The sequence below is a fragment of the Varroa jacobsoni genome, unplaced genomic scaffold (genome assembly GCF_002532875.2).
Source record: "Varroa jacobsoni isolate VJ856 unplaced genomic scaffold, vjacob_1.0 scaffold_39, whole genome shotgun sequence".
Taxonomy (NCBI): Eukaryota; Metazoa; Arthropoda; class Arachnida; order Mesostigmata; family Varroidae; genus Varroa; species Varroa jacobsoni.
In genome coordinates, this window is record NW_019212941.1 from 183,630 (window position 1) to 211,184 (window position 27,555).

Below are 27,555 nucleotides of genomic sequence, written 5' to 3' on the forward strand. Positions count from 1 at the left end.
CTGATAACCAGGTGATACAATCAAATTTATGGATGACAAAACGTCCACGTAGAAATATTAAATAAAAGACTATAAATTATGCTACACATACTATAAATTATACTATGGTACCTTTTCCTTCTTTTCTGGAATTCTAGTGATAAATACAAAATACAAGTGTTGGGAACCTCCGTGCGTAAATCAAACAACTGCATTGAGTTAGCCTTAAAAAATTTAGTTAAAAATAGAGTTAAAAAAAAAAGTAGAAACGAGCTGTACATATTATTTCTGTTCATAATACTGTAGCCTAACCCTTCAGAATAGGCTTGAAATAATTCTCTTTTGTCTAGATATCATCAGTACATTTACTGCGAATAGTAACTGGTAAACTGTTAATCAATTTTTTGTACAGATATGCAGGATAAGAAGTTTGGGAATAGTGCGAAAAGGTTCACTGAAAGAAAAAAAACAAAAACATAATATTAGTTTAGAGACAAAAAGAGGTGCCTAGGTGATTAAATGTCCAAAATTACGTTAAACAGGACCCCCAACCATTTTCTCAGTTACCAGCGAAACGAACCCTCCGCATTCTGCAGATAGCTGGCAAACATAAAAAAATCTCACAAAATATCTGTAAACACTTATAATTTTTTAAATAAAGTGTCGTTTAAAAGAAAGGGCGAATCGTTTGAGAATACTTCGAAACCTTAAGTTGGCTCATTAACACATTTTGTGTTGCTATAGGTTTCACTTAACATAAGCCATTGTATATTATAAAGAAAAATTTATAAACAAAGTATCATACGCGGTTAAGGTTTTCAATTGTATACTATATAGGCCAATATTTACTGGGCACAACCACCAAAAACAAGCGAAGAGGAAAAATAGTATTAATGTATTCGTCAAACCTCCCCTACCTTGTGGCAAAAAAGAGACTTACAATCATTCATATATATATATATATATATTGTTCATTGTTACTATTTATAAACATAAATGATTTAAAGACTCCTTTGTTTCTGGCTCTTTGATATATTGTTTTTATAAAGAAACCATGTATTGACGCTCAAATAGAGAACATGTCTGAATTTAATTAGGTTTTTCTCTCGGACCGCTAGGCGAAACAGGCCTTTATTATCATAAAAAAAACTACGGCAAAAGTTACGGATGATTTACTAACTTCGTCCCTTCGTGTTTTGCAATGGGGTAACGACTAACAGCAAAGCCATTCGCAGTGATAAACAGTCGTCGTGATGGGATCGCATTCCATAACAGCCAGACAGCCCCAACCGATTATCAACCTGTCATGAATATACTTTCATTGAACGGAAACATATCTATTTACAGAAACCCACTAATGATACTGACGGTATTGATTGTCATTCTTTTGCTGATGATTTGTACTAAGCAAAGATATGAATGATCTCCAGCGAATGACTGCAACGGGATGCTTAACACAGTCGGCAAACGCTTCCTTTGTAATTCGTTCGAAAACTTTTGCAGAATTTTAGTCTGCAAGCGAGGCGTCCACAATCTTGTGTTCCTTGAAATGCAACCTCAAAAATACAGAACACAGTGGAACTGTGTTTCTACTTGTAACCACCGAAGCACCCAGCAACAAATGTTGCGCTATACCTTTCATGTAATTTTTTCGTTTTTTAACACCAGATAGTCACCTTGCAGAATCAATTGCCTGAAGAAAGGACGTCTCGTCGCTATTAAATATATTGGAAAAAATAAAATTGTGAGACTACTGAAAAAACCTTTGACGGCTTTTTTGTTAAAGCTTGTCTTATGCGCAACGGCCATAGGTTGCCGTAAGAAGACCTGAACTGTTAGAAAAGCTGACACCTAATCCACGCAACGCATCTAACTTCTGCATGGGCTTGCACGGAGTACTAGCGGCTATAGCTTTTTCTACAGGTCTAAGCAATGTAGTCTTAATTGTTTCATCCTAGCTTCATTACCTAGCTCCATAATAGAAAGGTTTCTATGTAAATGAATTCTGTTTCATAGGTCTTTGTTTTGTTCGAGTTCACAAGCGACACAGAAGCGGCGACGAAGCTAAAGATACAGGTTCGATTGCATTTCCAACGCAAATAATAGCAACAAAAACGATTTAGCGTAACATAGCGTAGGAGTATGATATACTCAAAGACTTAATATGTTTAAAAATATATAATACATTCATCGATTTTATAGTAATTGCGTTACACTATAAACATACAGCCATTTCATTTTCTTTCGCTGAGCTGTCAAACGAATTCGGTTAGTAGACGTAAAACATCAAGTAAGTCCATGTAAAAAAAAGAAAAAAAAATTGACGCTTAGTGAGTTGAGAAATTGTTTATTGCTCTGCTGACGTATCGGCGTTTGAGCCATACAAGAAAATAGACATCTTTGTCGTTGTCGCTTGAGAGGGATATTGTTTAATTTGTGTTTCGTGAATACAATTGTAATTACTTCCCTCAAAAACAATCTTAAAGATGTGGTACATTGAACATGAAAAGATGACACCTTGGTTTTGCATAACACAAAAATATATATACACACACACACCCATAGGCTGAATTGTACTCCGGCTTAAATTAGCCTTTCCAGTACAGCTGACAATTAATAGTATTTCGTTTTCTCGAATTACCGAAACTCTCTGACCTGTGTGCACCTCAAAAGATTCTGGAAGTTTGATTATATTAACTTCATGAAACAAATTTCCCTCGTTAAAAACGGGAGTGGCCTACATAGCTCCTGTCCCATATGCTCAACCATATACTATATAATGAAGTGTTGCCCAGAATTAAGTGTGTACTACTACTTACATTAAATATAAGTAAAGTTCACAGGTTGGTAGTACAACCGTATGATGGAATGCCTAGTGGCGATATCGGACGTAACACTCGAAATACAGACAGGTTGTTAGTACAAAGCTTTTTTTTCTCATTAAAAATGTTTTATCGGCCCTTTTTGATGTTTGATTTCTTCAACAACGAACTCAATTTGGTTTCGATTCAGACACGCATCTATTTTTCGTTTGTTAAGCAAAGCAACATATAGATTTTGTTCACAATGTACAGTGTGCCCTTTAGTGCAGTTCCTATTGTACGCTACAGATTTGAACATGAAAATATACCAAAAATATATTAGCTGTCTTGTCGATTTCACGATCAGTTGTCCATTGGCGCGCTTTGCGGAACATTCATTGAAACCAAAATGGCGACCCCCAGTGCGCGTTTTCCTTTACCTAAGCCGCAGCGCCACTCCAACATAATGTTGAAACAGCAGCGTAAGTGCAATTCAAAAAAAATAATAGTGAAATCTTGTTCGGTTCATACAAGCTGTATGTTCATAGTGCAAGTGGCATCTTGACGAGGATTCTATGGATGATTGTCCCAAGGCGAAGCGTGCCAAGTCGGCCGCTCCGGAAATTGCTACGACAGCATTGTTCAAACGAAGTGACGAACTGCCGGTGGCTGAACGTGTAGAGGTGCGTAGCAATAGCGGCAATGGTGCTTAGAGCGTCAGTCACAGAAGATACCAAGCGAGGAAGGCGAAACGTGGCAAAACTGCACCTGACCGTTCTCTCATTTATTTTTAGTTAGACCTCGACGCCATCTCAGTATAGTGAAAAATAACATAACCCTATCCTCAGCTTGAAATACGTTCTTGTATAAATTGACAGCAAAAGTGTGTTTGCAGTATGACAATTACCCGATCAGCTGTACCGGAGGCTCCCGCCTTCCAACCATCATAACACATGGCTATCACATGGTCTCTGATTGAAGCCTAGCCATTGTTGAATCTTGCGCAGCTGAAAACGTATCGCCTTTGAACAATATAATTTCTAACCCGAGCATCATTGACCTCGTTAACTTTTTTAGATATTTACGGTAACAGCTGTAGTATATGTTTATTGACTGTTTGATGCCAGACTGCAGTCTAGCGGGCAGGTTATGTGGGTATTTCGATAGTCGAATTGGGCCGCCGGGTATTCTTGAAAATGATTAGTTTCGGTGCATATTCGTATACGAAGTATTTCATAGTAGCCGTAAATAGTGCTGTAATTATATAATTATATCTGACAATGATTCTATATACTTTTATGGATTTTAGGTGCGAGGTGCAGACTTCAATACCAAAGTAGATCTCGATGCTCTTATGAGCTCTCTAATGACAACCGGTTTCCAAGCAACCCAGCTCGCCAGAGCAATTAATGAAGTCAATAAAATGGTTAGTATAAGCATTCTCATCTTCCCAAGGTTTACATCCACAGCTGTTTTTCAATTAAAGTTGGTGTTTATTAAATGTGTGCCCTAACGTAGAACCATTTTCGTGTAATAAGAAAACTAAGTTGCGCTTTTGCAAAATAAAGATATCATTTGTATTTAATATAAAACACGTAGTATGATTGAGTGAATGTATGTACAACTTACGAATCTTTTTTTTTTTTATAAAAGTCTACCATTGAATGCTTGCATCGTAAAATTTTAATCTACTATCTCCAACAAATCGTGCAATTCTTTCAATCTACATGCTGCCTTTTTGGTATCTATTTGTAAAGGTTATGCTTTATTAAGTTAGTAATTATCTGATCCGCTGGGAAATGCGGTTTTGCTCATAGTACTTGGGGCACCTAATGAGGTAGCTTAACTTTGAAACCGGACGACGATACACATAGTGTCATTCCAAAAGCTAGCCGTGTGAAGCAATGCCTAGTTCCGATAGCGGAGGTAAAACTCAGACCTTTCCAAGTTCACCGGTTGCTTATCGGCTATATAAACCGAAATATAATACTCTTCAGAATAACGTTAGTTGTCGTAACGATGATAGAGATTCTGCACAATAAAGCCAATCATCTACGTGTATTGTATAATAATTATTCATTGTTTTGTGCGTGCTCTAGCTCGACTGCCGTGAACGGCCTCTTCCAGATGATAAGCTAGATACCCTTGAGGAAGATCCGTTTATTAGACGCAAGACAAGCTGTACTATTTTCTTCGGGTACACGTCGAATATGGGTTCTGCCGGAGTTAGAGATATCATAAGATTTCTCGCACAGCACAAACTGGTATGTATTGTGGTCTAACCCTCCCGTATTTCGATAAACATAATTCAACACACTAAGCGAGAGTACGGTAACGCTAATCATCCGTATTGGCGTAATTCTGAATGAAATGATCATCGACGAACATGTATTCACGTTTAGTCAAACAAATGTGCGTATCGTATAAGTAAATGTTAAGCAAATGATTAAATATGAAAAAAAATTGTCTCAGTTTTGTGTTTTTGTCTAATAATTATTCGCACATGGAAACATTGCTGTCCATCTGCGTATTAATTGTGGTGTTTGCTGCTTTAAGTACTACATTATATATTGAACTAAATAATATACTTTGGCATGCGTGCGTATTTATTTATTTTTATTTACAATATGTACAATACAAAATCTCCATTGCAGGTCGATTGCTTAGTTACGACAGCTGGCGGCGTCGAAGAGGATCTCATCAAATGCATGGCACCCACTTACCTGGGGGAATTCTCTCTTAAAGGACAGGAGTTACGGAACAAAGGTTAATGTACTTCATATTATTAACTTCAATTAATTTTCATTTCATCAAAGTAGTTCTCCTGATTTTGTACAATCGTTGTTGATAAAGTTTTTCGTAAAGTGACACTTATTCATTTTGTTAACAAAGTTCCTAATCGAACCATTTACGTTTTAACTTTCATACATTGACTCTTAGGGATCAACCGGATAGGCAACTTGCTTGCACCAAATGATAATTACTGCAAATTCGAAGACTGGATTATGCCTGTTTTAGACGAAATGCTTGAAGAGCAGAAAAACACTGGTATTACCTGGAGTCCCAGTCGAATGATTGCGCGTTTCGGAGAGCGAATTGCTCATACGGATTCAATTTATTACTGGGCTCAGAAAAATCAGATTCCAGTGTTCTGCCCAGCAATTACTGACGGTTTGTAGACTTGACGCAATTGATAACTTTGTTGAAACTTTTGGTGTACTTTTTGAGGTCAAACGTTTTTAACTGTTTGGAGTTTGTCTTGTACACTGGTAATTACTATAATGCCATTTAACTCAGTTCTTCCTATTCGTCAATTTTTATTTTGTGGCTATAGGGAGCATCGGTGATATGTTGTACTTTCATAGCTTCCGTAGTCCTGGTCTCGTTGTTGATCTCGTTCAAGACATCCGTCGAATAAATTCAATGGCTGTTAAGGCCGAGCACTCCGGTATGCTAATTTTGGGCGGTGGTGTCGTCAAACACCACATATGCAACGCTAACTTGATGCGGAACGGAGCAGACTTTGCTGTGTATATTAATACGGGACAAGAATTTGATGGTATGTGACTAGGTTCTCTGGTTTTACAGTTGTCTTGATGAATGTTGAGTTAGCATACATAGACCCCGGTCTGCTTAATTAAGCATAGCCTACCCAATATGAAACCTAACTTTTTCGTTGCAGTGAAGTACCAGTGTGTAACTCAGGCTATTAGGTGGTGACTTCTTGCTTCCGATTGGTTGATATTTTGATGTTTTTAGAAAGGCGTATTTCGAGATAACACCATTGCAGTCTCTCATATTAAATAAAATGTCGTAAGTAATGAAATTTTACTTACCTGAAAAATGGTTGTCTCTTTGATGCGTCTAAAAAGCTAACAATATTAATTAGCTTTTATGGCCGTTTTAGGAAGCGATTCTGGAGCGTCTCCAGATGAAGCCGTGTCATGGGGAAAAATAAAGGCGGCAGCTCAGCCCGTTAAGGTAAAAGCACCCCATGTGGGTACTATGTAGCCTCAAATCGATCTTCTAAGAGAACCTATGAAAAAAGTCCTTATGCATACAAAATTATGCACATAATTATTACCTATAGACAATTGTAAATAATGCTACCTCTTATAGTGCTTTGTCTCCAGTTATTATGAAACATTGCCAACATAGGTTCAACATTTAGCGTTGTTCTATGGGTCGGGGATTTTGCTGTAGTGGATGGCTCAATGACCGTATTGCAGCTAGTAGGCCTAAAAGTATATTTTATCCTTCCATTCGGCTAGGTATGCGTGGATGCATCCATTGCCTTTCCGTTGCTCGTCTCGCAAACATTTGCCAAACGAGTTAACTCTGCTCCAGCGAACGAGTGTGTATAAACGTTATTGCTTGCCAAGGACAAGACTGACAACCATATAAAGCGCCTTGTGCCAATGGCATGGGAAGTCGAAATGGCTCTGTTCTCCAGCGCCGCGTACCTCATTGACCTTTTTGTGCACTTAACAGGTCACACGATGATCAAGCGAATCGCGGGATAACAAACGTTTTCATTCGATCCTTGGTGGATCTTCACGGCTTGTAAAACTGTAAATTTCTTGCGCGGAACATTTCTGTTACACGGTGCGCAGCTCTTTATGACTGAATGGATTTTTGTGGCTCTACCAAGTAGAAAATAGTTTGGCTTCTTCTGAATCAAGCTTTCTAAGGACACTCGTAAAGCATAGTCTCCTTTATACGCGACCTGTTTCACTGTTTGATGAAGAAAATTATCATAATGTTCGTAAAAATGTAATAAATATCGTTTCGCCTGTGTATAGGAAGTTGTCATAGGAATAAATAAAGGCGTATATATAAAGAAAAACCCGATGCGTCCCTTATTTATGTAGGCAGCTTCGATCATACGACAAACAAGTTTATAGATCACTCGAATTCGTTTTTCTATTAGAATCATAGAAAAGTAGTTGCAAAAATTCTGGAACGAGATTTACTGATAATCCATAAGTAGAGGCGCCTTGATTCAGAAAACATACATAGCAGTAATAAGGGTTAAGTGGATAAGACACGGAAGTGTTAAAGACAGGACGGAACAACTAAAAGAAAAAAGTCTTATCGTCAATCTTCTAGAATAGCTAAGGTACGGAACAAGGTGTGATATAACTGAAGTACTATTACACAAATAGGCCATCATCTCACAAAGGAATCTTTGTGCTATAGTCGCAGGTTGTATTTGAAGGATCGAAACAAATCTATGACTATTGTATCACTCAGTTAAAAAGTACCTCTAGCTTTCACTAACTTAAGAACAAATTTTATTTTAGTTTACTTTTTGGTTTTTTCACGATGCTGACAATTTAAATAATAAAATAATTTATTTGGATAAGTCGTTAACCTATTGCAGCGTATTACTTATTCAAGTCGTATTACTTATTTCAGCATAACTGCAAAAAAGCTCACTGTCATTTATTGTAAGAAACGATTCTGTGTTCAGCTTTACGTGAGAACGTGTTATGGACATATGTTGCAAACTGTTTTACAATGTATTGACGCTCTGTGCTCAATATTGTATCCCTGAGTTCAGCGGATATTTTAAATACACAACTTTCTGTAAGTTACATACAAAGACCTTTGTACGTATGGCAGTCTTTGGAATCATTATCCATTTATTAAGAACATCTTCATCTTAGAACATTTAGAAAAGCAGCATCTGCATGCACTTCAAGCTTACAGTAAACCGAGTAATTTTTCAAAGTATTCCCGATAAGTCCCAAATACGAATTGTCACAAAATTTCCAGACAATCGTCAACGCTTAGTCGACTTTAAATTAATTCTTTATCCAAGTGAAACCTGCTGGTACTAATGCTGTAGACTGAGCTATCGAATGTTTTCAGGTAGTATCTTTTGGACGAAGTACAATGAGATATTAATGACATAACTCGGGAAATTTCTAAATGCGTAAAGTTTGTTTAGTTCATGTTTAAACGCGTTGAGTGAGATCACCTGCAACATAAAGATCAGGAATCGCTCTATATGTGCTCTATAATTATTTCTGCAAGAGCAATCTCACTTCCTGCTTCTCCAAATGTGATAACTTCTAGTGTTACTAGGGATATACGAACAAATTTTTTGACTGTAGACTTATTCATGAGAATAATCATTGTATGAATCTTACGTTATAAACCGGAAGAACACGTCAGATTGGTTTAATGGCCATACATCCATAAACAAAAAGACAAATAAAACCTTGTCGAAGCCTCCGATTATTTTAGGTGATTTCCAATGGATGCTTTGAAGGAGGACCAGGCCATTGTCAGTATGAGGACACTCGATGTTGTGGGACCGTAATAGCCCCCCCCCCCCCCCACCCCCACAATGAAGCGAAATGTTAAACATTTGTAGTACGATGACCATTTAAACTAATCCATAGAGTCGCAATTATTTATCAGTCAAGTCTGTAATCTCATACTAATATCGAAAAAAAACTTAGCAGGTCTAACGGACTTGCCGTAAGAAGTGCGTGTTCGTTTTAGAACACTTAAATAAGCTTGAAGTACTGTTAACTAGCATCGTATATACGTATGCTTTCTTTTATAATGACTAGTAGAAACTCTGCTACAGTTTTCGAGAAACTGTTTGCCATTTTTACCATCATTTCATCTTGTAGATGAAGTTTTATGACATTTTAAAATTAAGCATTTCAATACTTCGTTTCGTCGATCGGAGAGCCGTCTTCGGCAACAGAGATCGAACTCAACTTGTTTAAAAATTATTCTTATTTACGATCGGACCGCTGTAGCAGATGACTGTGGATAATTCTTGTCAAGAACGCCTAAAGAAAGGTCTCAGATAATCACACCCTGGTAATACTGAGTTGGCTTGGAAGTTAATTTTTCGCAGAGATACTGAAGATCCAACACATTATACATGATGTTCGCTTTAACTATTTATTCACTCGCTTATTTTTGGAACAAGTAAATCAGATGTTCCTATCACAAAATAGTTGCATTAAGGGGGGTATATATATCTGTATTTTTTTCATCTAATATTTACTATCACAGTCCGCGATCGTGTAGTCGTCATTTGATACAAACGATGCCGCAAGGGGGTTCAGTGACTAAAAGATGATGATGTATGAGATGCAAAGCAACTACAGCCCAAACAATCTTATTTATATCGTTGAATACTGTTTGTGGTCGCACACAATCGTTAAATCTGCTGTTTGCATGCTGTTAATAGGCGGGAATTCTTACTCAACTAACTAATCTATCGTACCTTTATGCCCGCAAAGTTTGAAGGTATGCGCCAAGTTGTAGCTACGATGTGAACATTCGCCCGAATGGTTCAGCCTGTGCTGCTTAAACTTGGAGAGTCCCTACGGACGTATAATCGTATCCAGTACATCGATGGGGCTTCCGGTACATTGATTGCGTTTGTATCAGACAAAAGAGCGGTGATGGCATAATAAAGGCAAAATAATTTCATCGTAATCGGTACATGTATTTACCCCAGGAGTGCAGTGATATAAAGTTGGTATAACCTATATTAGTTTAAGTGGAAAACATAAATAATGCGATGTGAGCCATTCTACTTGGCAAATGTCAAAAGCTATTTAACTGACTTGTTTATTCAAAAGCAAATAGTGTATGTGTCTACTAAAATATATAGTTTCGGTGAGGTAAGCATGTACCCGGGTGTGTCAATCATATATTTTTGATGTGGTTTGTTCATACGGTTTTTCGGCCACTCAAATTAATGTGCTGAACAACGTAATATGACCCTGAGCTAGATTTCGGACGCAAAGATATTGTCGTATCTTCAGCATGATTATAAGGTTATTATAGTATAATAATATATTTATAGAGCAACTTTTTACCATTTTCCTAGTAAAGCATTCGCCAAACAAAGATAATATTATTATAGAAGATTCACTACGCTAGTCATCGTGCGTCATCGTCGTCACCATCATCGCCAACATCAGTTTCTTCTGCCCATTTTCGTCGGCACCGTTTGCAGATTATTTCGGTAGTGTAGAGGAATGACCATCTTAATCTAGATGCTATCGACTTAGATTATCCTGAGAGCTTTAGTAATTTTCATCCTAGTTGAGTCTGCCAGCGTAGCGGGCGGCCGTCCGTGATTGTCATCCTTTCTCCCTTAGCCGGTTTTTTTTCTCTTTATCACTTTCTTCGTTGTGTCCATTACTCACACTTGTATATTCTCGCTGTTGGTCATAGTATTCAATTGATGGTTACTTCACGCCATGTCAATAACAACCAGTTCATTCACAGTCCCATAAGTCATTTTAAGCGCGTCGAATCCTTTGCCGGCAAATTCGGTTATAATGGAAGATGGTGTACGTCGTCGACCACACTTACGGTTCATGGCATACATGCGGAGTTTTTAGCCTTCTTTATTTCGAACAAATACATTTGGAAGCTCGTGTGCCCGGTCAGGGCTCGTAACAGCTAGCACGCCGCCGCGCCCTAAATCCTGTTGCATCCTTGGAATTTGCAAGTTAGAGGTCACGTGGCATGACCGCGATCCTAAAGAGTACTATGGTAGAACGTTCCATTCCTGCTGCCATTCCCTCGAATGTTAGTCGCTTGTTTTTGCCTTTCCTAACGTTGACTTGTTGCTCAGATTGGTTTTTTCTGTAGTAAGCCTTGGCTAGTCTATCATCCATGCCAGAGCAATTATAACATATTTTTCTGACGTTGCATAGACCTTCGCCACCTTTATTGCTAAGGGTAGCTGTACTTTCAGAATCTTTGCCATAGTCCTGTCTCACCGTGGTAGGCTTTCCCATAGGCGCAGAACAGTGGACTTGGCTACCCAACTTCACAACCTGGTGACGTTACTTGTTGTTGTCGGCAGAGCGACTTTATTACCTGCACAGGCACATCGCCGATATCGGCACTTCGTGCGATGACTCGATCCACCATAACGCTCAAGCGCCGGATTCTACCCTATAAAGTGAAGACAAGCTGGGCCCGTCGATTTTGATTCATACCTGTAGCACAAACAAATTGCGCATTTATTCATCCCTTAAGCATTCTCTGAAATAATCTCCGTTCTTCTCTTTGAACCGTTCTCTTCTTGCACTAGGATTCCGAGGGCCTTATCATCCGCGTATGTTACTTATTGCACTTCCCGTAGATAGAAAAGCTGCATGACGTCATTATAGGCCATTGGAAACAGCTTATTAAGAGACTGCTCCACCACTTCTAGAGTGAGTGTTAGCCGTCGAATTTTATTATTGCTCATATTACTATTTCCATTGTTGTTGTTAATTTAATGATGTATGGAGACTGATTTAGCAGGAAAAGTTCACCTTGAACCAAGCATGACTGCAATAACAATGCTAATAATAATTCTAGATAAATTTTACCAAAACTTGCCCAGACTATCGAATCTCGGTTTAATCTAGTCATGAAGAAAGCGGTTTAATCCTCGCATTAGTATTCACATGATCTTTCAGTGCCTGTGTGGACTTGACACCAAGTCCGCCTACCAAACATCCATATTCACGTAGCTCAATTAAGCAGAATATATCATTTCTGCTATTATATTAGTTGTTATTGTTCCTGTCATCCGTATTTATATGAATATTATTGAAAAACCTAATGACACCTCGACTGGCGCCATTTTTGCCACGGATCGACATACATACTTCCCAAAGTCTTGCGTATCGTTTTTAATGGGGTGAAAGCAGCATAAGTGTACGTCTATAATAGATCAGATTTCACAAGCACTTTGAATTTGGCAAGTCAATTGTCGGCATTCATCTGGGCAAACTGCTAACAAATTAGTGTTGGTAGGTAGGATTTAAAGCGATGAGAATCTTGCCAGCTGAATTTAAACGTGGGCATTGCCCTGCGTTCATTTCACCATTTGAATATCACATGTCTCTGATATTTTTAGTTTTTGAAAGTTTTACATGAGTGGCAAACCAGTGGAAACACTGAAATAAATGAAAGCTCGACTGTGAAGTTAGGAAAGACCTGAAGCAGGGCTAAAATTTATATAATACCTATATTATAATTGTGTAAACGACAATTTGTAAAAGTAAAAGGAAGTATTAATTAATCGTGACGCAGTATCTAAAAAGGCTAGGTGTTTCTTCGAGAGGCCAAGAGTTGCTACTACCCTCTTGTTAATGCGACGATAATATGTTTGCTTACTAAACTTTAAAACACGTGATGAGTTAGGTTCAAGACCGCACGTGTACTCACTTTGCTCTATGACAGGAAACGACAGCGATACAGTACAATGCCTGACGGCAGTATTGAACCTAAAGCTCGAAATTATTCATGGATCACTGCAGCTTTACATTCAGCCAACGACATGTGCGACAAGGTTCTGTGAGTAGAACATTATTTATATTATGACGAAAGTCTAGAACTTCTTTTGGATTACATATAACCCATTCAGTCAGTGTCATTTGAGGCTTCTATAAAGTACTTACTATATATTAGAGAACAGTATAAGATTGCAATAATAGGATGCGGTGGATATGACACCCGTCATGAATTTGTTAACAGCTACTGCGGGCACATTTAATTTCACCTGCATAATTCAGCATTCATTTTTAAACTGCAAGTACCTTATAAGCATAGAATGACGTACGCTTAACAGTTTCTGATACTAAAACTTGGAGTATGATTATTAACAATAAAAAGACCTCCATCAGATGGAAAAAAGATCTGATCACAGACAGATGGACGCAAGCAACGAAAATAAAAGGATGAATTTGACTGAAAGATTGTTAGTTCGGTATTTTTCTTAGACTCGGCAAATTCCCTTCGAACGCTCGGCAACCTAACAGCTCGGACAAGATATATAGCAGCAGTAGCGCGTCGTATACCTTCGTCTGTTTCCTATTCTTGGAAAAGGGTAGAATTTGTCAGCTCTGCGGACGAGTATTCATTCAAAAGATAAGTAACAGGAACAAAACGACATATAAATGGCAACAGAGCCACAGCCCCGAGGAGCATTAGGGGCCGAGTGGTCAATAGGCGACTACGACGTTAAGACTTTGGTTTGAATGGTACAAAGTTACAGTTTTCACAATGCTTGTGATCTTGGCTCTCATTGCCTATACGTAGATGTCAGCGATGTAATATGTTAATTCAGTTTTTGTTTCCTGCTTCCCCTTTCTAGTTTTTCGGCCCTTTTACTTATTGCTTTAGAAATAACACCAGAGCACTTCTTCGCTTTGTTAGCTTCAGTAGTCTAACATAAATTCCATTCTATCAAAAGAAGACGGTAAGTATAAAATGTATGACGATTTTTTTTCATTTCTTGTCAAGTAGACACTTAGTTGCACGCTATTCGTGCTCTCAATGTACAAATATTGAAATATAGGTACATATAAAAACCGTAGACTGTCACATATTTTTACTTTAATATAATAAATTACTATAGGTACTACTGAGGTATACTGTCTGACAAAAAGCAGATTGAGTTTATAAGACAATTCTGTTTTATTACTTATACGAACGCCGCAGCAACTCAAGTGCTAATGAAGATAATTTTAACGTTTAATGCTTAGATAATGATAATCCGTGGTATAGTTTGGATCCAAGTAAAGTTTCGATGTTCCCTTTTGATTAATTTGTATCTGTGGAAACCCCGTCCGGAGAGAATCGTTAATAGCAAAGCAAGCCCACTGCGACGCATTTGAAATTAAACTTGAATCTAACCTAACGTTAATCCATAAATTTGTGAAAATTAGTTAACAACACTCTCAGACAAATACTTGACGTATTTGCTTAGTATGACATACTAAACTACCGCTAAGATGCATGTTTTCAAGTTATGAATTGATCAATAATCCGCATAAACTGCTGGATATTTTGCCGCTGTGTAAATATCGTGCGCTTTGCTTTAAACCGGCAAGTCTGCTACAGACCGACCAAACATAACCTGGACGCTATCGTAAACATTAAGGAGTCGGAACAGTTTTTTTTAATAATCAGCATTATCCCTAATCCTCTTCAAAGGAGAAATTTTGAAACACATTTTGCATGGACGAAGTACATTACTAGTAAATGCCCTCATAGTGCTGCGTTATCTCTCAGGGTGCTTACTGTCAGCAAACACTACGTAGAACCGTACGAATTCGGCAACCAGTTCTAAAAATACCGACAACTTGACCATTACAATATTGTGCTTTCACCGCATAAAGCTGTCAGATGAGCGGTAGAAAGGGTGGAAACCAGATACTTTTGGGTAGCAACAAATAAGGTACCGTCAATTTCGAGCGGAAGGCGGGTTCTGTTTGGCAATTTTGTGTATTTCGTGGTCTTTCCAGCAACTTTATCGCTATGCTAATAATCGAAAGCGACGATTCTGTGACTCAGCAGGTCGATCAGTTCTATAATCAGAACGCAAATGTTTAGAAAACAAGCAAGCTTAGATTGATTGGCGTGTACAGCGCTACAGACCTTCAAAATGAAGCCACTCGGTCAACCGTCTTCTTCAATGAAGCGTCACAGCAATGTGAACTACCTAGCGATGCGCTTTACCTACAATTTGATTAAAAAATTATGGACGCCTCTGAGCGAAATAAGCAATATAGTAATTAGAAAAACGCGGCCTATGCTCTCAAAGTCCTAAAACGACATAAAATTGTTAGCTTTTTTTTTTAACAAACAGTTGATAAAAGCGGTAAATTATTGACGAAATTATTGGCCCGATCGCTAATTTTTTCTGAGTAAGTAACAAATGCACTTGAAACAGTGAAGCAATGAATACGCAGCAACAGATGGCAATGAGGTGGCCTATACGGGTCGTATGGTGCACGGACGAGGAAAGTGGCCCAGCTGAACTGTTTCAGACGTGAAAAATTGACAGAAATAACCGATATAAATTAGCGTTCCCCAAAGGCGACTGATACTTTTTGATTGACTGATACAGCCACAGATATATTGTTTCATTCTTGTTCACTTTTAAAATTGTCCGTTAAAGGTTTTACCCTTTCCTCTGCGGTCATTTTATAAGTCCTCAGGTGTACTTTGTTTGATGTACATAACGCCGTACAGTCATTCTTTGCAGATCCTTGCAAACGTGAACTCTTATATATAATAATAAATAATCATTGCTTCCATAAATGTTCTACTTAAATCGCCAATTCAGTGGACCTTGGTAGTAATAAATGAATAAATTGCTTTACAAAACGTAAAACGTACATATTTTCCAACTTTAAGAAAGTTTATCTCACAATTTGTTTTTATGTTGGCAGTCCATAAGAAGAGCGTGCTTTTGAGGAAATCATAAGCTAGTTGCGTTAGCAAATCAGTTACATTATGCTATGAGAGACATCCGTGTGTGTTCTGCGTAAGTTTCGGTTATTCGCATATATTTTGACCTTTCACACTTTTTAAGGAGGGGCAGCGTGAAGAATTTCCAGTAGCGATTCTCGTAAACGACGCAGATGGAGATTCGTGCGTATTTCTCTTAACGCCATATTTATGAAGGATTTATTCTGTAGAGCAAAGTCCCGATTTTAAATGAAAAATCAACCGGACGTCGTTCTGTTAAATCTCCCTTTTCGAGAAGACATAATTACGGGCTGGCTGAGGCCTTGACCGTTTCGACCATTGCACACAATCGAGTTTCTTCCACAGTGCTCGCAACGTTTACACAGATATGACGTAGTTTTTTCACCGTTGTATTCTGTCCTGCAGTAGAAAAAGGGAGCAGCTTTTTTTTAGAAGAAATAATCGCACTTTGCGGTCTGGTGCCCTTTCTTGCTTTGGCTTGAATTCCGTCATCTTGGGTAGAGTAACCAAATGTTTCCCGTACACTCGTTTCGTCTCTCCGTTGTCAACCACGGCCTCCTTACCCTCAAAGTAAGTGTTTGCCGTTCGACAAAATTGCCGTCATGTTTTTTTTATTAGCTGCATTAATCCATTAGTGATGGTGAGCACCGTTTATTTTGCTCGCTCTAACGAACCGGTGAATATCGTAAGACGCTTGACGTGACTCAAAGCAGTCCTACTTGATCGGACTAGTCAGACTATCTGCCTTTACTCATTAGCTGAAACGTACGTACAAACTAGCTGATTGACGTTGTTTGTTGATAACGCAAGCGTTGCCATCGCCAGACACCAAAGGTGCGCGGCGAGAAGACGTAATAGCACTACAAAGTTGGTGGCATACGTACATAAGGTGACCTCGTGTTTCGTATATATACATGTGTCTTTATCGCAAAGGAAATTTAAAAGCTTTAAAAGAGAAAGTGTCAGAAAAGAGACTCATTGAATAAACAAGTACTTGCTTGACAGGGTTGAATTACTAAATTTGCTCCCTAAAATAGGCTGATAGACGTAGAGAAAGGCTTAAGAGAAAAGGAGCTGTATATTGAAATGATACGCGTTGCTATGTGACATGGAAATTGTTGATAGCGAAATATAATAATAATAGCGGAGACCCCTCGAACAAGAGCTTTTTTTTTTCACATAGTATATTAAATATATTTTGAATAAGCAATTGGGTGAACCTTACAAAAGAGAACTGCGGAATAAGAGTAAAGCAAAAAAAAAAAACGCAGCTGAACTTAAGTTCTTATATAAATTGCAGATAAATACAATACCAGGTATGAGTCGTCATGGGTACGTATTTTTAGCTATCCTAAACATCTTAACCTTCCTCCATATAATCACCTGCCAAGGAGATGAGATGGAGTGGCGTCACGAAGCCCAGGAAGTGGCGCAGGAAGCACTAGCCCAGAAGTATCCGCAGCTGATCACCTCAGAATCTGATATGGAACTATTCCGTTATAGCACACCTAGTGTACGTATCTCCATAATGCTCAGTAGACTAAACCAAGTACACAAACTGAATGATTTATTCGATCCAAGTGGTCTATTAGAGTGCACGTAGATGCAGCGCCGCGACGAGAAGGCATTCAAGATAATCCTCACTTTGTGCGAATGAGAACTTCGTTATTTAGTAACCTTCAGCGTTCTCAGCTCAGCACATATCTGTGAAATTCTAGTATCGTCTATTTTTTTTATTATACTACTACAGGTTTTGCAGCGTTCTGCTCATGCATTCACATACATCGTCACGCCAAAGGGTCAGCCTTCAAACACGTACCGGTGTGACGTAATCATTAGTCGATACAAAGGTCAACGCTACTCGTTCGTGTTCGGGGAGCCCAGCTGTTTCAAGGTATGACATCCTGGTCCATCTGCTTCAAGTTTCTTATATTTCGTTTGTTGCAATTATTTCACAAGTAAATGTTTGCCCTTGGACTTGCTTATATTCAAGATTTGTTTGCAACAAAACCAAACATTTTTTGTCGGAAGAGAAATCAATTTTAACGCTTAAGTACGCCACTAAAGGACAATTATGGAGGTAACGTCGCATATATTGACTTCGTTACAATCTACAGAGTTCCCCCTAATCTATAATACTAAGCAGCTACAACTAGACCCAGTTGTCTTATTTGTTATGCATTTTAGGTGGAATGCACCAACGAGACCGTTGCCAATAAAAAAAAAAAGCAAAAATTTTGCCGAAAAGTTTGAAAGACGCAAATCAAAACAACTAACCACAATTGTCATAAGGGTGAATTTATCTCTGGACAAAACCATCGCTCTGCAGGATAGTCAAAGTAAACCTCAGGCTCAACGAAAAGCACAAAAAAATGCAAAGATCAAAACCAAGTACAATAAAAATTTGCCGTTTCAATTGCGCACCCGTTCTGTAGAATCTAGTCTTCAGATCAAGCATGTACGAACGAACATTTCAACACTAAGTCATAGTGTCGTCATCAACACCGTCTGTGATATGAGAATAGACCTGAAAATTTTAAAAGAGAAGAGCATCTTTATTGCTAATAAAAGCGTCACTTATCATGTTTAGATATTATTATATTCTGATTGTTGTACTCTGAAATGAAGCAGGCTACGTTCCTAATAGGTCGAGGTAAACCCATGTTTCTAAGAAGGAGCTCAAAATATATTGGGATGAACTACAAGAAGCGATAATGCGTAAAAAAATAGTTATTGATCAATAAAACGGCGCCGCTGTATAAAATGCATTTAAGCATACCTCTAGTGGCGGTTTAGACAAGGTAGCTGCTTCTACTAGAACCATTCACCACTGAGCTTTTCGCCCTGTACTATCACAGAAAGCAAGTTACTGGGCTGCAATAGTCCAGGTATGTTTAGATGTATACTATTGACTGTTTACTCGTTCCGTTGAAATTGAATCTGACAGTGCAGCAAAAACCTAATTGCTGATACCTGTTTAAGGCGATTCAGGTATTTATAGGAATTAATATGTAAGGAAAGAAGTGTTGTCTTCTATGATAGATCCCTTTTCGAATTGGCCACCGATAATTTACAGCTGAAACGTACCGTGATGTGTACGATATCTACTACGTATCGAGAGACACAGCAAAAGCCCTTTGTATTTTCTCTAAGTATAAAAAGTTATCACTTATAAACCTAGGTAGACTAAAATTCAACTGTTATACAGGTATTGGCCGAGCTATATAATACCAGATCCATAGGGATTGCTGTGTTTGCTCCACCGAAAGAATACTGATTTCGAAACATAGTAGTATTACCATTTCTTTTTTCAACAGTATAAAATCTGCAGTACTGTTGAGACATATGGAACTTGGAGATTTGGTGCAATTCGAGTTTGTTGTGCCAAGTTGCGGATTTGAGTAGACCTGATTGGTAGAGCGAAGCATTTGTTCACATTGTATCGCACGTTTGTCGACATACAATAACGGGTAGGAGAAACAGTCACCTGGTGTTTTTTTACCCCAATTTCGCCTACCGCTCACTGTTCCAAAACAAGCCGTGTTTTATAAAAGTGGCTGCGTTAAACGATATTACATAGGCCACTGAATTTCAGGTGTATATGAAACTGAAAGCCGTTGACTGTCAATTAGGCAGCAATTCAATAATAAGGCAATTTTTTTCCGCTTAACTCAGTTTGGCGGGAACGCACAACATATATAGTATCAAGAAAAGCTAAGTGTCCGTTTTAGCACGTGCCGTGATGGCATCGCCAACACATGCACTGTATTTATCTATTATGGGTAGCTATGGATGACTGCATATGCTTGATCGAGTTCGTTTAACATGGTTTTGGAGTATACTGCGTTTGCTACTACGGTTTCCTCTCACCTCTGACGTAATATGTCAATAGTTCCTCATTCATTATATCCACAACTTTTCCTTAGCAAACAAACATTTCTTCTAATTTTTATAGAGAACTAACTTGTTCGTAGAAAACGATCAGTGCATATATACTTTAGCACTGGTCCGTTCAAAGAAACTTGACTCTGTGAGACCAAATCGATAAGTGTATTTAATTGGTATTTTTTGTAAATTGACTGTGCCAGATCATGACGTAGGTGAGTCTTTAACGAATGCACCGATAATAAATGGGTTCACGATTTTTGATCAAAGCATGACATTTAGTTTGGAAGCGAACGCGCCGCTTATTTTAGGTATGACCGATTTCTCTATTTATATTTATTTATATTTAAATAAATGAAGCTTTCTACCTCTCTGGTGAAGTCTTCGGAATAATCTACGAGCAAATAAGCACACAGGTAATTTGTGTTTTTCATATAGTGTAATAGTAACTCAAGGTATTTTCAAATTACAATGAACCTTCACTTTCCATTTGATGCTCATGCGGTCGGTTACGTAGCTAACGCTTCGAGTTAATGTCGTCCACTGTGGCTAAGATCGTTAATATGATCAGCCCCAGACTCGAAATTTCCTCAACCATTCCAATTAGTTTCATCATAGTTTTCGCATAACTCGCTTAGATGTTCCCAGACATCGATCATGAAGATGATATTTTTATGAGAGACTATTTGCTCATCATCGCTTAAGCTACATCACACGAAGCACATTTTGCAACACTTCGAAACGTCCGAGCCATTGACGCCTATTCATCAATCTGTGACATCCATGGTTTCCCGTTTTTCTCTTTCTACCTTTCACACTGAAGGAACTTTCTTCCCATCGTACTTCGACAGACATATCAGACTCACTAAGACATTCGACGTGACCGTCAAATGATATATACACGATTGTCTGTACACATATTTTTCGTCCATCAATGATCGCATAACTCATATTTAAACTCGATTTTTGGGCGATGAATTACCATTCACCCTTATCGGAGTCTACATTTCTTATCTGCGCCTTTAAGTACGCTTTGCCCGTGTGGGACGACGCTATTACATCTTTCAGGCAGTGTCTTACGTATATAGATATGAGTATAGGCGTCACTATAATATATACGGAATAGATAGGTACTGAACTTTTTGAAAATTGGTTACGTTTAACTGATGACAAATGACGGTCTGTATGTTTATTGGTTCTCTTTTGATCATCAGCATTTAAAGGTAAGTGTGTAAATCAGTTCGTTATCCATATGCACAAAATATTATAGAGCAAGCTCTACCGCAACTTAAGTATGCACTTCTAAAAAATGATAGTAATAGTAACGATATCTATAACGATATTTTATTGCTTAATTAAACAAAAAAAGGAAAACGATAAATAATCCAAATTTACACAATTGACCGACTACATCACAATACATCGTGATTTTTCAAATTTCATACTACAGACATTGATAGGCCCTTTCTTCATACATAACTGATGTGCGATTAATACTTTTCCCAAGACTTCCAATCATGATCTGAAACTTTTTCACCTTGTCGATGGCTGGTACCAGTCACCACAAATGGCGCTTGTTTACCTAAAAAAATTACTTGCTGTAAGAGAAAACAGCGCTACAGGTGGTATAATAAAATGTTGACAAAAACCTATGTGTTAACATCATGTCCGGTGGTAGCGTCCTGCGAGGTGGTACCCACTGGAAACTTCTTGAAGGAAACCCAGCATCATTTAGCGCCTATAGCAAGCACCTCCGTTCAGTCTTGACTTTTACGAGCAAAATTTGTTTGGGGCAAATAACTGATATAGAAGCTTCTGTAGTTAGAACATCTGATTAGAAGGTATCCTAATTTTTTTTTCTATTTGGTCCAGTCGGGTCGGCAAATCGTGGCAGGGATGTTGAGGTAATAGTTAGATCAGGTTCGCTTGAGTTCTTCAAAAGGGCGATCTACATGCCTTGGCTAGATGGCTGGACAATAATGTATTGTTGTCCACCGGAGTCTTGGATAATCTGTCCCCCCTGTGGCACTTGCTGCTGTAGTTGTTGGAGTTCGGCGCGGGTTGCAGCACCTCCTGCGGGTAACGAGAGGATCGCCTCATCTTCGTCGGCATCCTGAAGTAGGAAAATTTTTCGTTTTAAATGACACTACTAACTGCCTGCTTTTCGAACAGAATAACTCTGAGCTGTGTCGCAAAAATTATTTAATCCAATCAGTCGCTAACAAACGGAATTTAGATGGGAGTAAACATGCTTCTATAAAAAAATATTTGTGCTGTCTCGTACATTGCCAAAACCAAAACATTCTTCGACGTCCTTCTGTTTATCGCTGTCGTGAGTGGCTGCCATCTTTTTAATTTCTTGGGACGCCTTCCCCAGGAGGTCATCGGCACCTTCTTCCAATTGTAGAAGTTCTCCCTGTGGAAGTAGCTGTGTCGTCGTCCCATCTCCATTTTGCTGAATAATGAGAGTATTGCCATCTGCTGTCTGTAGCATCCGTCCTCCCGACGTGCTCCTGGCGTCAACGGCCCGTAGCTGTTGTATCTGTCCACCACCTGTCCCATCTGCGTTTTGTGGTACCTATAGCATTCATCAGCATCATAATCATCACAATTAATTAGCTATTTACTTGTATTCGTTGTTGTTGCGTAATATCATATACGGATAGATAGACATATAAAACAATATTATCTTAGCCTACTAATTATGGTCATGGACCGCCACAACAAATGATATCAAAACGCATCGTTATCTACATATGTCATATTCTATACTGCGCAAATGTATCGATTAATCTGCAAATCATCATTGTTATTGTGATCACTATCTGCTTACCTGTATCACTTCAAGTACGACCACCTGGTTTTGCCCCGTCGTCGCTTGTGGCTGGCCAACCTGCGCTGTGCCCTGCCCACCCTGTTGAGCTACCTGGTGGCCGCTAACCGTAACCACTCCATCGGCATTAGTTCCTAAAACATTGTTGGTTTCAACTTCATCCATAACCTCATCTTCGTCGTCATCATCGTCATCGTCTTCGTCTGAGAACTCCTCATCCGGATCATCCATGAGCTCGTCATAGTCATCCTCTTCGCCGTCTTTCTTTTCTCCGGGTAATTTCGGCTGGCCAATACGCATGGCTTCTTCCTTTTCCTGGGCGGTGGCGTCCGGATCGTGAACGGCCAAATGGCGTATAAGGTTGCCCTTATGCCGAAATGCCTTATTGCATTCGGGACACTCGTGGGTCTTCTCTTTAGGCGTTGGCGGAACATAATTAGGGTTGTGGTAAAGGTTTTTGTGGCGTTTTAGAAGTTGCTTTTGTCGAAACGCCTGATCGCATTCGTCACACTGGAAAGGTTTCTGATCAGAGTGTATAAGCATGTGTGATTCGAGGTGGCGCTGCGATATTGACGCATAACTGCAGAGATCGCACTTGAAGCATTTCTCGCCTTCGTGGCTTTTGGCATGGACGCGGTATGTGTACCTGAACAGACGAGTCACAAATGAAACAAATAAAAATGTTTCTCAATCTGATATTACTATACGTTGCAAGTTGTAGATAAGCACGGTGCATTATATAGCATTATATCAGATATATTATATACGAGAACTTCAATGGTGGAGGATGTTCATCGCTGAAATTTCTATGTCTGTTTAAATGAATCACACTGAATAAACGACCTACCTGTCAGCAAAGCTTTTCCCACACCGCTTGCACTTCAACGGTCTGTCAGAGGTGTGCAACTTCTGTACGTGAATGCGCAGATCTGTTTTTCGGCCGCACGTAGCGGGACAGAGTTCGCACTGGAAGATCGGCTTTTGGCCGGTGTGGATCAATTTATGAGCGCGTAAAGAGTTCGACTGTGTAAAGCGCGCATGGCAGATATCACACTCGTACGGCTTCTCGCCTACAAGTCACAAATGAGACAGGAAAATAAAGAAGTTGGTTTTGCGTATAGCACTCATGTCGACTACGTACTATAATCACAGTACCTTTCACACACACACGGATTGTACATAAAGTACTACAGTTCGGTTAGAAAACCCTCATGAGCTCCCTGAACTGAACTGTTTACCATATAGCCGCTCGTTAACTGTCTAGAATTTGAAGCTGACACCTTGTGATGCAAGGGCTACTGCCTAGGTCATTTTGCAATCACGGTGCCTATCGATGGACCAGACATGATGCAGTAGATATCAGCAGTAATTTATTGAGTACTAACGTATAAAAGCCAAGCTCATCGTACAACCTAGTCACAAACAAATCTTAACTAATTATAATGAGCACACTCTTAGGTCGTACACAACCCTCAAGCCCTATATTCTCACCGCAATTCTGTATTTTGTCAGCTATTAAACGATAATTGGCTTTTTTGCCCTCTTGGCTCATCCAGGGTACCTGTGTGTATTCTGAGATGCCTCTGAAGTTTGTAGGTATCCGGCGAGGCGTATGTACAATGCGGACATTGGTATGGCCTTTCACCCGTATGACACCGCATATGTCTCTTAAGCTTGCTGAGTTCCACGGACGCGTAGTCGCACTCAGTACATCGATGGGGTTTTTCATGAGTATGCTTATATCTGCAAGGAAATAACAGTGATATAATGGAGATCAACATTTCTTGTAACTAGTATATCTTCATTTCAAGCAATATCGTAACGATGAAAAGCGACGGCTATGATTCTTCAAATATCTGACGAGAGTCGAAAATGACTACTGTGTTCCCGTTGACAATCTCAGACTTGTATATTCATTGCAAATATTATGACAAATACTACATTTATTCTCTTTCGGCGCCTTATTCGAGGCCAATTTCGAAATCGCTATGACTGCGGCTGATCATTGCACATCTTTCTGAGTTTTTTAATTTGAAAGCTCTAGTTGATATGGTATGTGAGGCTGCCGTCAAATATAGTAATTTCTAGATGAAATGTAGTTACAATGCAATACTCCCAGCAATACACGTCAGGGTCAATAGAAAAATAGAATGTATAAATAAAATAGCGTTACCTTGGGGGGGGGGGGGGGGTAAATGGTACGTATGGTGTCGATACGTGTCATACCGTATAGGGTTCTCATACGGAGCTTAGGCAGCAAAATTACGTGTGTTATTAATAAAGACCACAATAAAAAGCTACATTTTTCGAAACTTACCGAACGTGTCGAACGAGTTCTCCACTAGTCGTGAAGGAGGCATCGCACTCCTTACATTGATGGGGTCGGGTTCCCGTGTGAGTATTCACGTGATTTTGTAATGACGCTAACGTCTTGAAACCGCGCTCGCATACTGAACATTTGTGGGGTCGATCTTCGGAATGGCTTTTCATGTGACGACTTAGTAGATATCGCTTGGGCGAGGTATAATTGCAGTACGTGCACATATGAGCTTGGGTCAAAGTTTGCACTACCTTCTTCTGTACAACCTTGACTGTTCGAACCTTTCCGTCGCTGTCCAGCTGGGCGCGCGTCACAACCTGTTGGCCCGTCTGCTTATGGCTGACCGTATCATCGAATTCGTACACAGATATATCCTGCTGGGGGTCCTTCTTTACGGCCACCTGTCCAACAGGTTGTAATGTTGCCGTCGCTGTTCCAGCGTTCGTTGCATCCTGCGATACGATAAGCACGTACGACACTTCGCCTCCGGCGGCTCCTGCGTCCTGAGGAACGATTGTCACAGTTTGGTACTGTTGAACTCCGGCCTGCTGACCGGCAGCAGGCTGAGCTGTAAGGATTTGGCCGCCTTGGGTGGCAGCCTTCAGAATGGCTTCGGCCGTTTGGCCCTGCAGTGCCAGCGCAATCTGGCCAGTTCCATCTGCGCCGCTAGCACCTGCCACACTAACAGTACCTACGCCGACCTGACCCACATTTAAACCTACTCCAGCTACTTGTTGGATCTGTGATCCGTCGACCAGGACAATTGGACCAGCTTCGGCTGCTGACGCATCAGCCGAATAATAAGTTGCACCTTCGGCTGTTGTAAAGTAGGCGCCTGAAATACGACAGATATTTAAAAAATATTTTTATTTTTCCTCAGGCAATAGCATTACTAGTTAGTAATAGTCGTAAGTGTATGTCTCATCAGTTTTATGATGCTGTATTAATAAAAGCATATGTGCTGGTACCTGCCATAGGAATTATGTAAATGTTTGTGTCTTGCAGGAGTGCGAAGAAAGAAAATCAATTTATTGGTAGAAAATGATAAAACATGAATTAATTCTCATCTGATGAACCTCCTGTAGGAGCCGGTGTATACTGTAGTTGCCCATCAGCAGTTTGTGTAACGAAGTACGCTGGTGTTGTTGCATCTGTCGTTGTCGTTTGCGAAGCTCCGGAAGCAGTTACTGTGGTTAGAGTAGCCCCACCACGAACCACTGTTGGCTGGTCCGCAATTTCCTTGTTAAAAGACGCCAGGTAGTTCTGGATGTCTGCAGTAGCATAAAAAATAATTTTGAAAAATCTTTTGTGTCAAACCCTGCACGTTTACAGTTCTGCATTGGTAAGCGTACTGCTGCCGTACCAGAGCTTATTGCACATCTGCAGGGGTCATTAGCGAATGTCATTTATTGTATAGTTTACATTTTACTAATTTTCCGTATTGGTACTCACCAGAGATTCCCTCTGCATGGGCCTGTGCGGCCTGTTGCTGTTGTTCTGGAGAATTGTCGGCAACGATCAGCTGACCGGCCTCCCCTTCCACGGGGCCTGTAACGGCGCTCATATTGCATTTAACGCAATTGCTCTAACAATATTCAAAAGCAGCGCTATCCAATGCAGGTGACCTCCTTTCTCAAAGCGATGGTGAAGTGCGAAATAACCGCAGCGCGTACTTCAGGACACGGTGAGCAGTAGTGTAAACGAGTCTAGATCACAGCAATTTTGACTATTGTGTTACCATGTATGTCAAAATGATTTTCCAAACCCAGACATCCTCAGTTAAGGACTAAAACTAATCCCCAAAGGTTCAAGTATTAGTAAATGGCGTAAATTCCTACTCAATTTTATTGCGATTCCAAGATATTCGTAAGCAAAACAAACATTTCACTTCGTTTAACAAATAGGTAGTTACGTATCCATTCCATCTATAGCAATCGAATTCATTTTTATCTAATAATATTTACACTATCTTTTGGGGTGCATCTTGGTATGGCAACGTTGTAGCGAAAGTTAATCCATGCTTCCATAAATATCACATTTAAATGATTAAGTAGCGACAAAGAATGTACTGCTTCTTTGAAGCTTTAGTCCTATCACTGTAAAAAAACAATCATCGGAATTTCTTAGATAATTGATTTTTACGCCTATTACCCTTAATAGCTATTCATGGAGACCAGCAGGTTGGTAAAACTTTTTCGCAGCTTTCAGCAGATGCTACTTGGTTCAGAGGATTGATGAATTCGAATAGTAAAAAATTGCAGAAGTTGACTATCGGTATTATCGGTACCACTAAAAATGCTAACATGTAACACTAACATCTGCTAACAGCAGATTAGAACAGACAAGATTGTTAATCGAGCACCTCAATCATTATGAAATAAAGAAAATTCAAACTCATTGTGGTTGCAAAAATTAGAAGAATAGTTCCATGCACAAAAAAGTCTCACAACTAAATAAATTAGACAACATTT

General features: G+C 39.3%; 3 protein-coding genes across 9 annotated transcripts; 2 read left to right on the plus strand and 1 right to left on the minus strand.

Annotated features, from left to right (window-relative positions):
- The first annotated feature begins 3,223 nt into the window (after positions 1 to 3,223).
- Positions 3,224 to 7,626, plus strand: Dhps (Deoxyhypusine synthase). 4 transcript variants are annotated; one of them, XM_022832694.2, is made up of 8 exons: positions 3,224 to 3,463; positions 4,090 to 4,206; positions 4,880 to 5,044; positions 5,435 to 5,546; positions 5,721 to 5,951; positions 6,115 to 6,339; positions 6,688 to 6,761; positions 7,052 to 7,626. In XM_022832694.2, the coding sequence occupies exons 1-8, from the start codon at positions 3,356 to 3,358 to the stop codon at positions 7,142 to 7,144; spliced, it is 1,125 nt and encodes a 374-aa protein (XP_022688429.1). In that variant the 5' UTR covers positions 3,224 to 3,355; the 3' UTR covers positions 7,145 to 7,626. The 4 variants fall into 4 exon arrangements, with proteins under 4 accessions (XP_022688429.1, XP_022688438.1, XP_022688448.1 ...); XM_022832703.2 differs by lacking the exon at positions 3,224 to 3,463 and adding an exon at positions 3,522 to 3,747; XM_022832713.2 differs by lacking the exon at positions 3,224 to 3,463 and adding an exon at positions 3,524 to 3,795.
- Positions 7,627 to 16,517: 8,891 nt separating this feature from the next.
- LOC111260021 (uncharacterized) lies at positions 16,518 to 18,637 on the plus strand. 4 transcript variants are annotated; one of them, XM_022832472.2, is made up of 4 exons: positions 16,518 to 16,616; positions 17,347 to 17,559; positions 17,797 to 17,940; positions 18,234 to 18,637. In XM_022832472.2, exons 1-4 carry the CDS (start codon positions 16,557 to 16,559, stop codon positions 18,297 to 18,299), a joined length of 483 nt encoding a protein of 160 aa, XP_022688207.1. In that variant the 5' UTR covers positions 16,518 to 16,556; the 3' UTR covers positions 18,300 to 18,637. The 4 variants fall into 4 exon arrangements, with proteins under 4 accessions (XP_022688207.1, XP_022688226.1, XP_022688217.1 ...); XM_022832491.2 differs by lacking the exon at positions 16,518 to 16,616 and adding an exon at positions 16,664 to 16,811; XM_022832482.2 differs by lacking the exon at positions 16,518 to 16,616 and adding an exon at positions 16,669 to 16,722.
- Positions 18,638 to 21,252: 2,615 nt separating this feature from the next.
- LOC111260014 (uncharacterized) lies at positions 21,253 to 26,800 on the minus strand. The gene is made up of 8 exons (XM_022832457.2): positions 26,537 to 26,800; positions 26,161 to 26,355; positions 25,082 to 25,919; positions 24,326 to 24,507; positions 23,612 to 23,834; positions 22,765 to 23,410; positions 22,216 to 22,509; positions 21,253 to 22,044 (listed from the first exon to the last, which is right to left on the minus strand). The coding sequence occupies exons 1-8, from the start codon at positions 26,646 to 26,648 to the stop codon at positions 21,880 to 21,882; spliced, it is 2,655 nt and encodes an 884-aa protein (XP_022688192.1). The 5' UTR covers positions 26,649 to 26,800; the 3' UTR covers positions 21,253 to 21,879.
- Between the last annotated feature and the right edge of the window lie 755 nt (positions 26,801 to 27,555).

What these genes read in the sequence shown, in the direction of transcription:
- Dhps (XM_022832694.2), top strand. Translation starts at nt 3,356, where the DNA reads ATGGATGATTGTCCCAAGGCGAAGCGTGCCAAGTCGGCCGCTCCGGAA. An exon ending in TTAATGAAGTCAATAAAATG is followed by an intron (nt 4,207 to 4,879) that starts GTTAGTATAAGC and finishes TGCGTGCTCTAG; the next exon opens with CTCGACTGCCGTGAACGGCC. An exon ending in TACGGGACAAGAATTTGATG is followed by an intron (nt 6,340 to 6,687) that starts GTATGTGACTAG and finishes TGGCCGTTTTAG; the next exon opens with GAAGCGATTCTGGAGCGTCT.
- LOC111260014 (XM_022832457.2), bottom strand. Translation starts at nt 26,648, where the DNA reads ATGAGCGCCGTTACAGGCCCCGTGGAAGGGGAGGCCGGTCAGCTGATC. An exon ending in TACACCGGCTCCTACAGGAG is followed by an intron (nt 25,920 to 26,160) that starts GTTCATCAGATG and finishes GTCGTATTTCAG; the next exon opens with GCGCCTACTTTACAACAGCC. An exon ending in GCATCTCAGAATACACACAG is followed by an intron (nt 23,835 to 24,325) that starts GTACCCTGGATG and finishes TGTGACTTGTAG; the next exon opens with GCGAGAAGCCGTACGAGTGT.
- LOC111260021 (XM_022832472.2), top strand. Translation starts at nt 16,557, where the DNA reads ATGTTTCCCGTACACTCGTTTCGTCTCTCCGTTGTCAACCACGGCCTC. An exon ending in ACGGCCTCCTTACCCTCAAA is followed by an intron (nt 16,617 to 17,346) that starts GTAAGTGTTTGC and finishes TATAAATTGCAG; the next exon opens with ATAAATACAATACCAGGTAT. An exon ending in TCCGTTATAGCACACCTAGT is followed by an intron (nt 17,560 to 17,796) that starts GTACGTATCTCC and finishes ATACTACTACAG; the next exon opens with GTTTTGCAGCGTTCTGCTCA.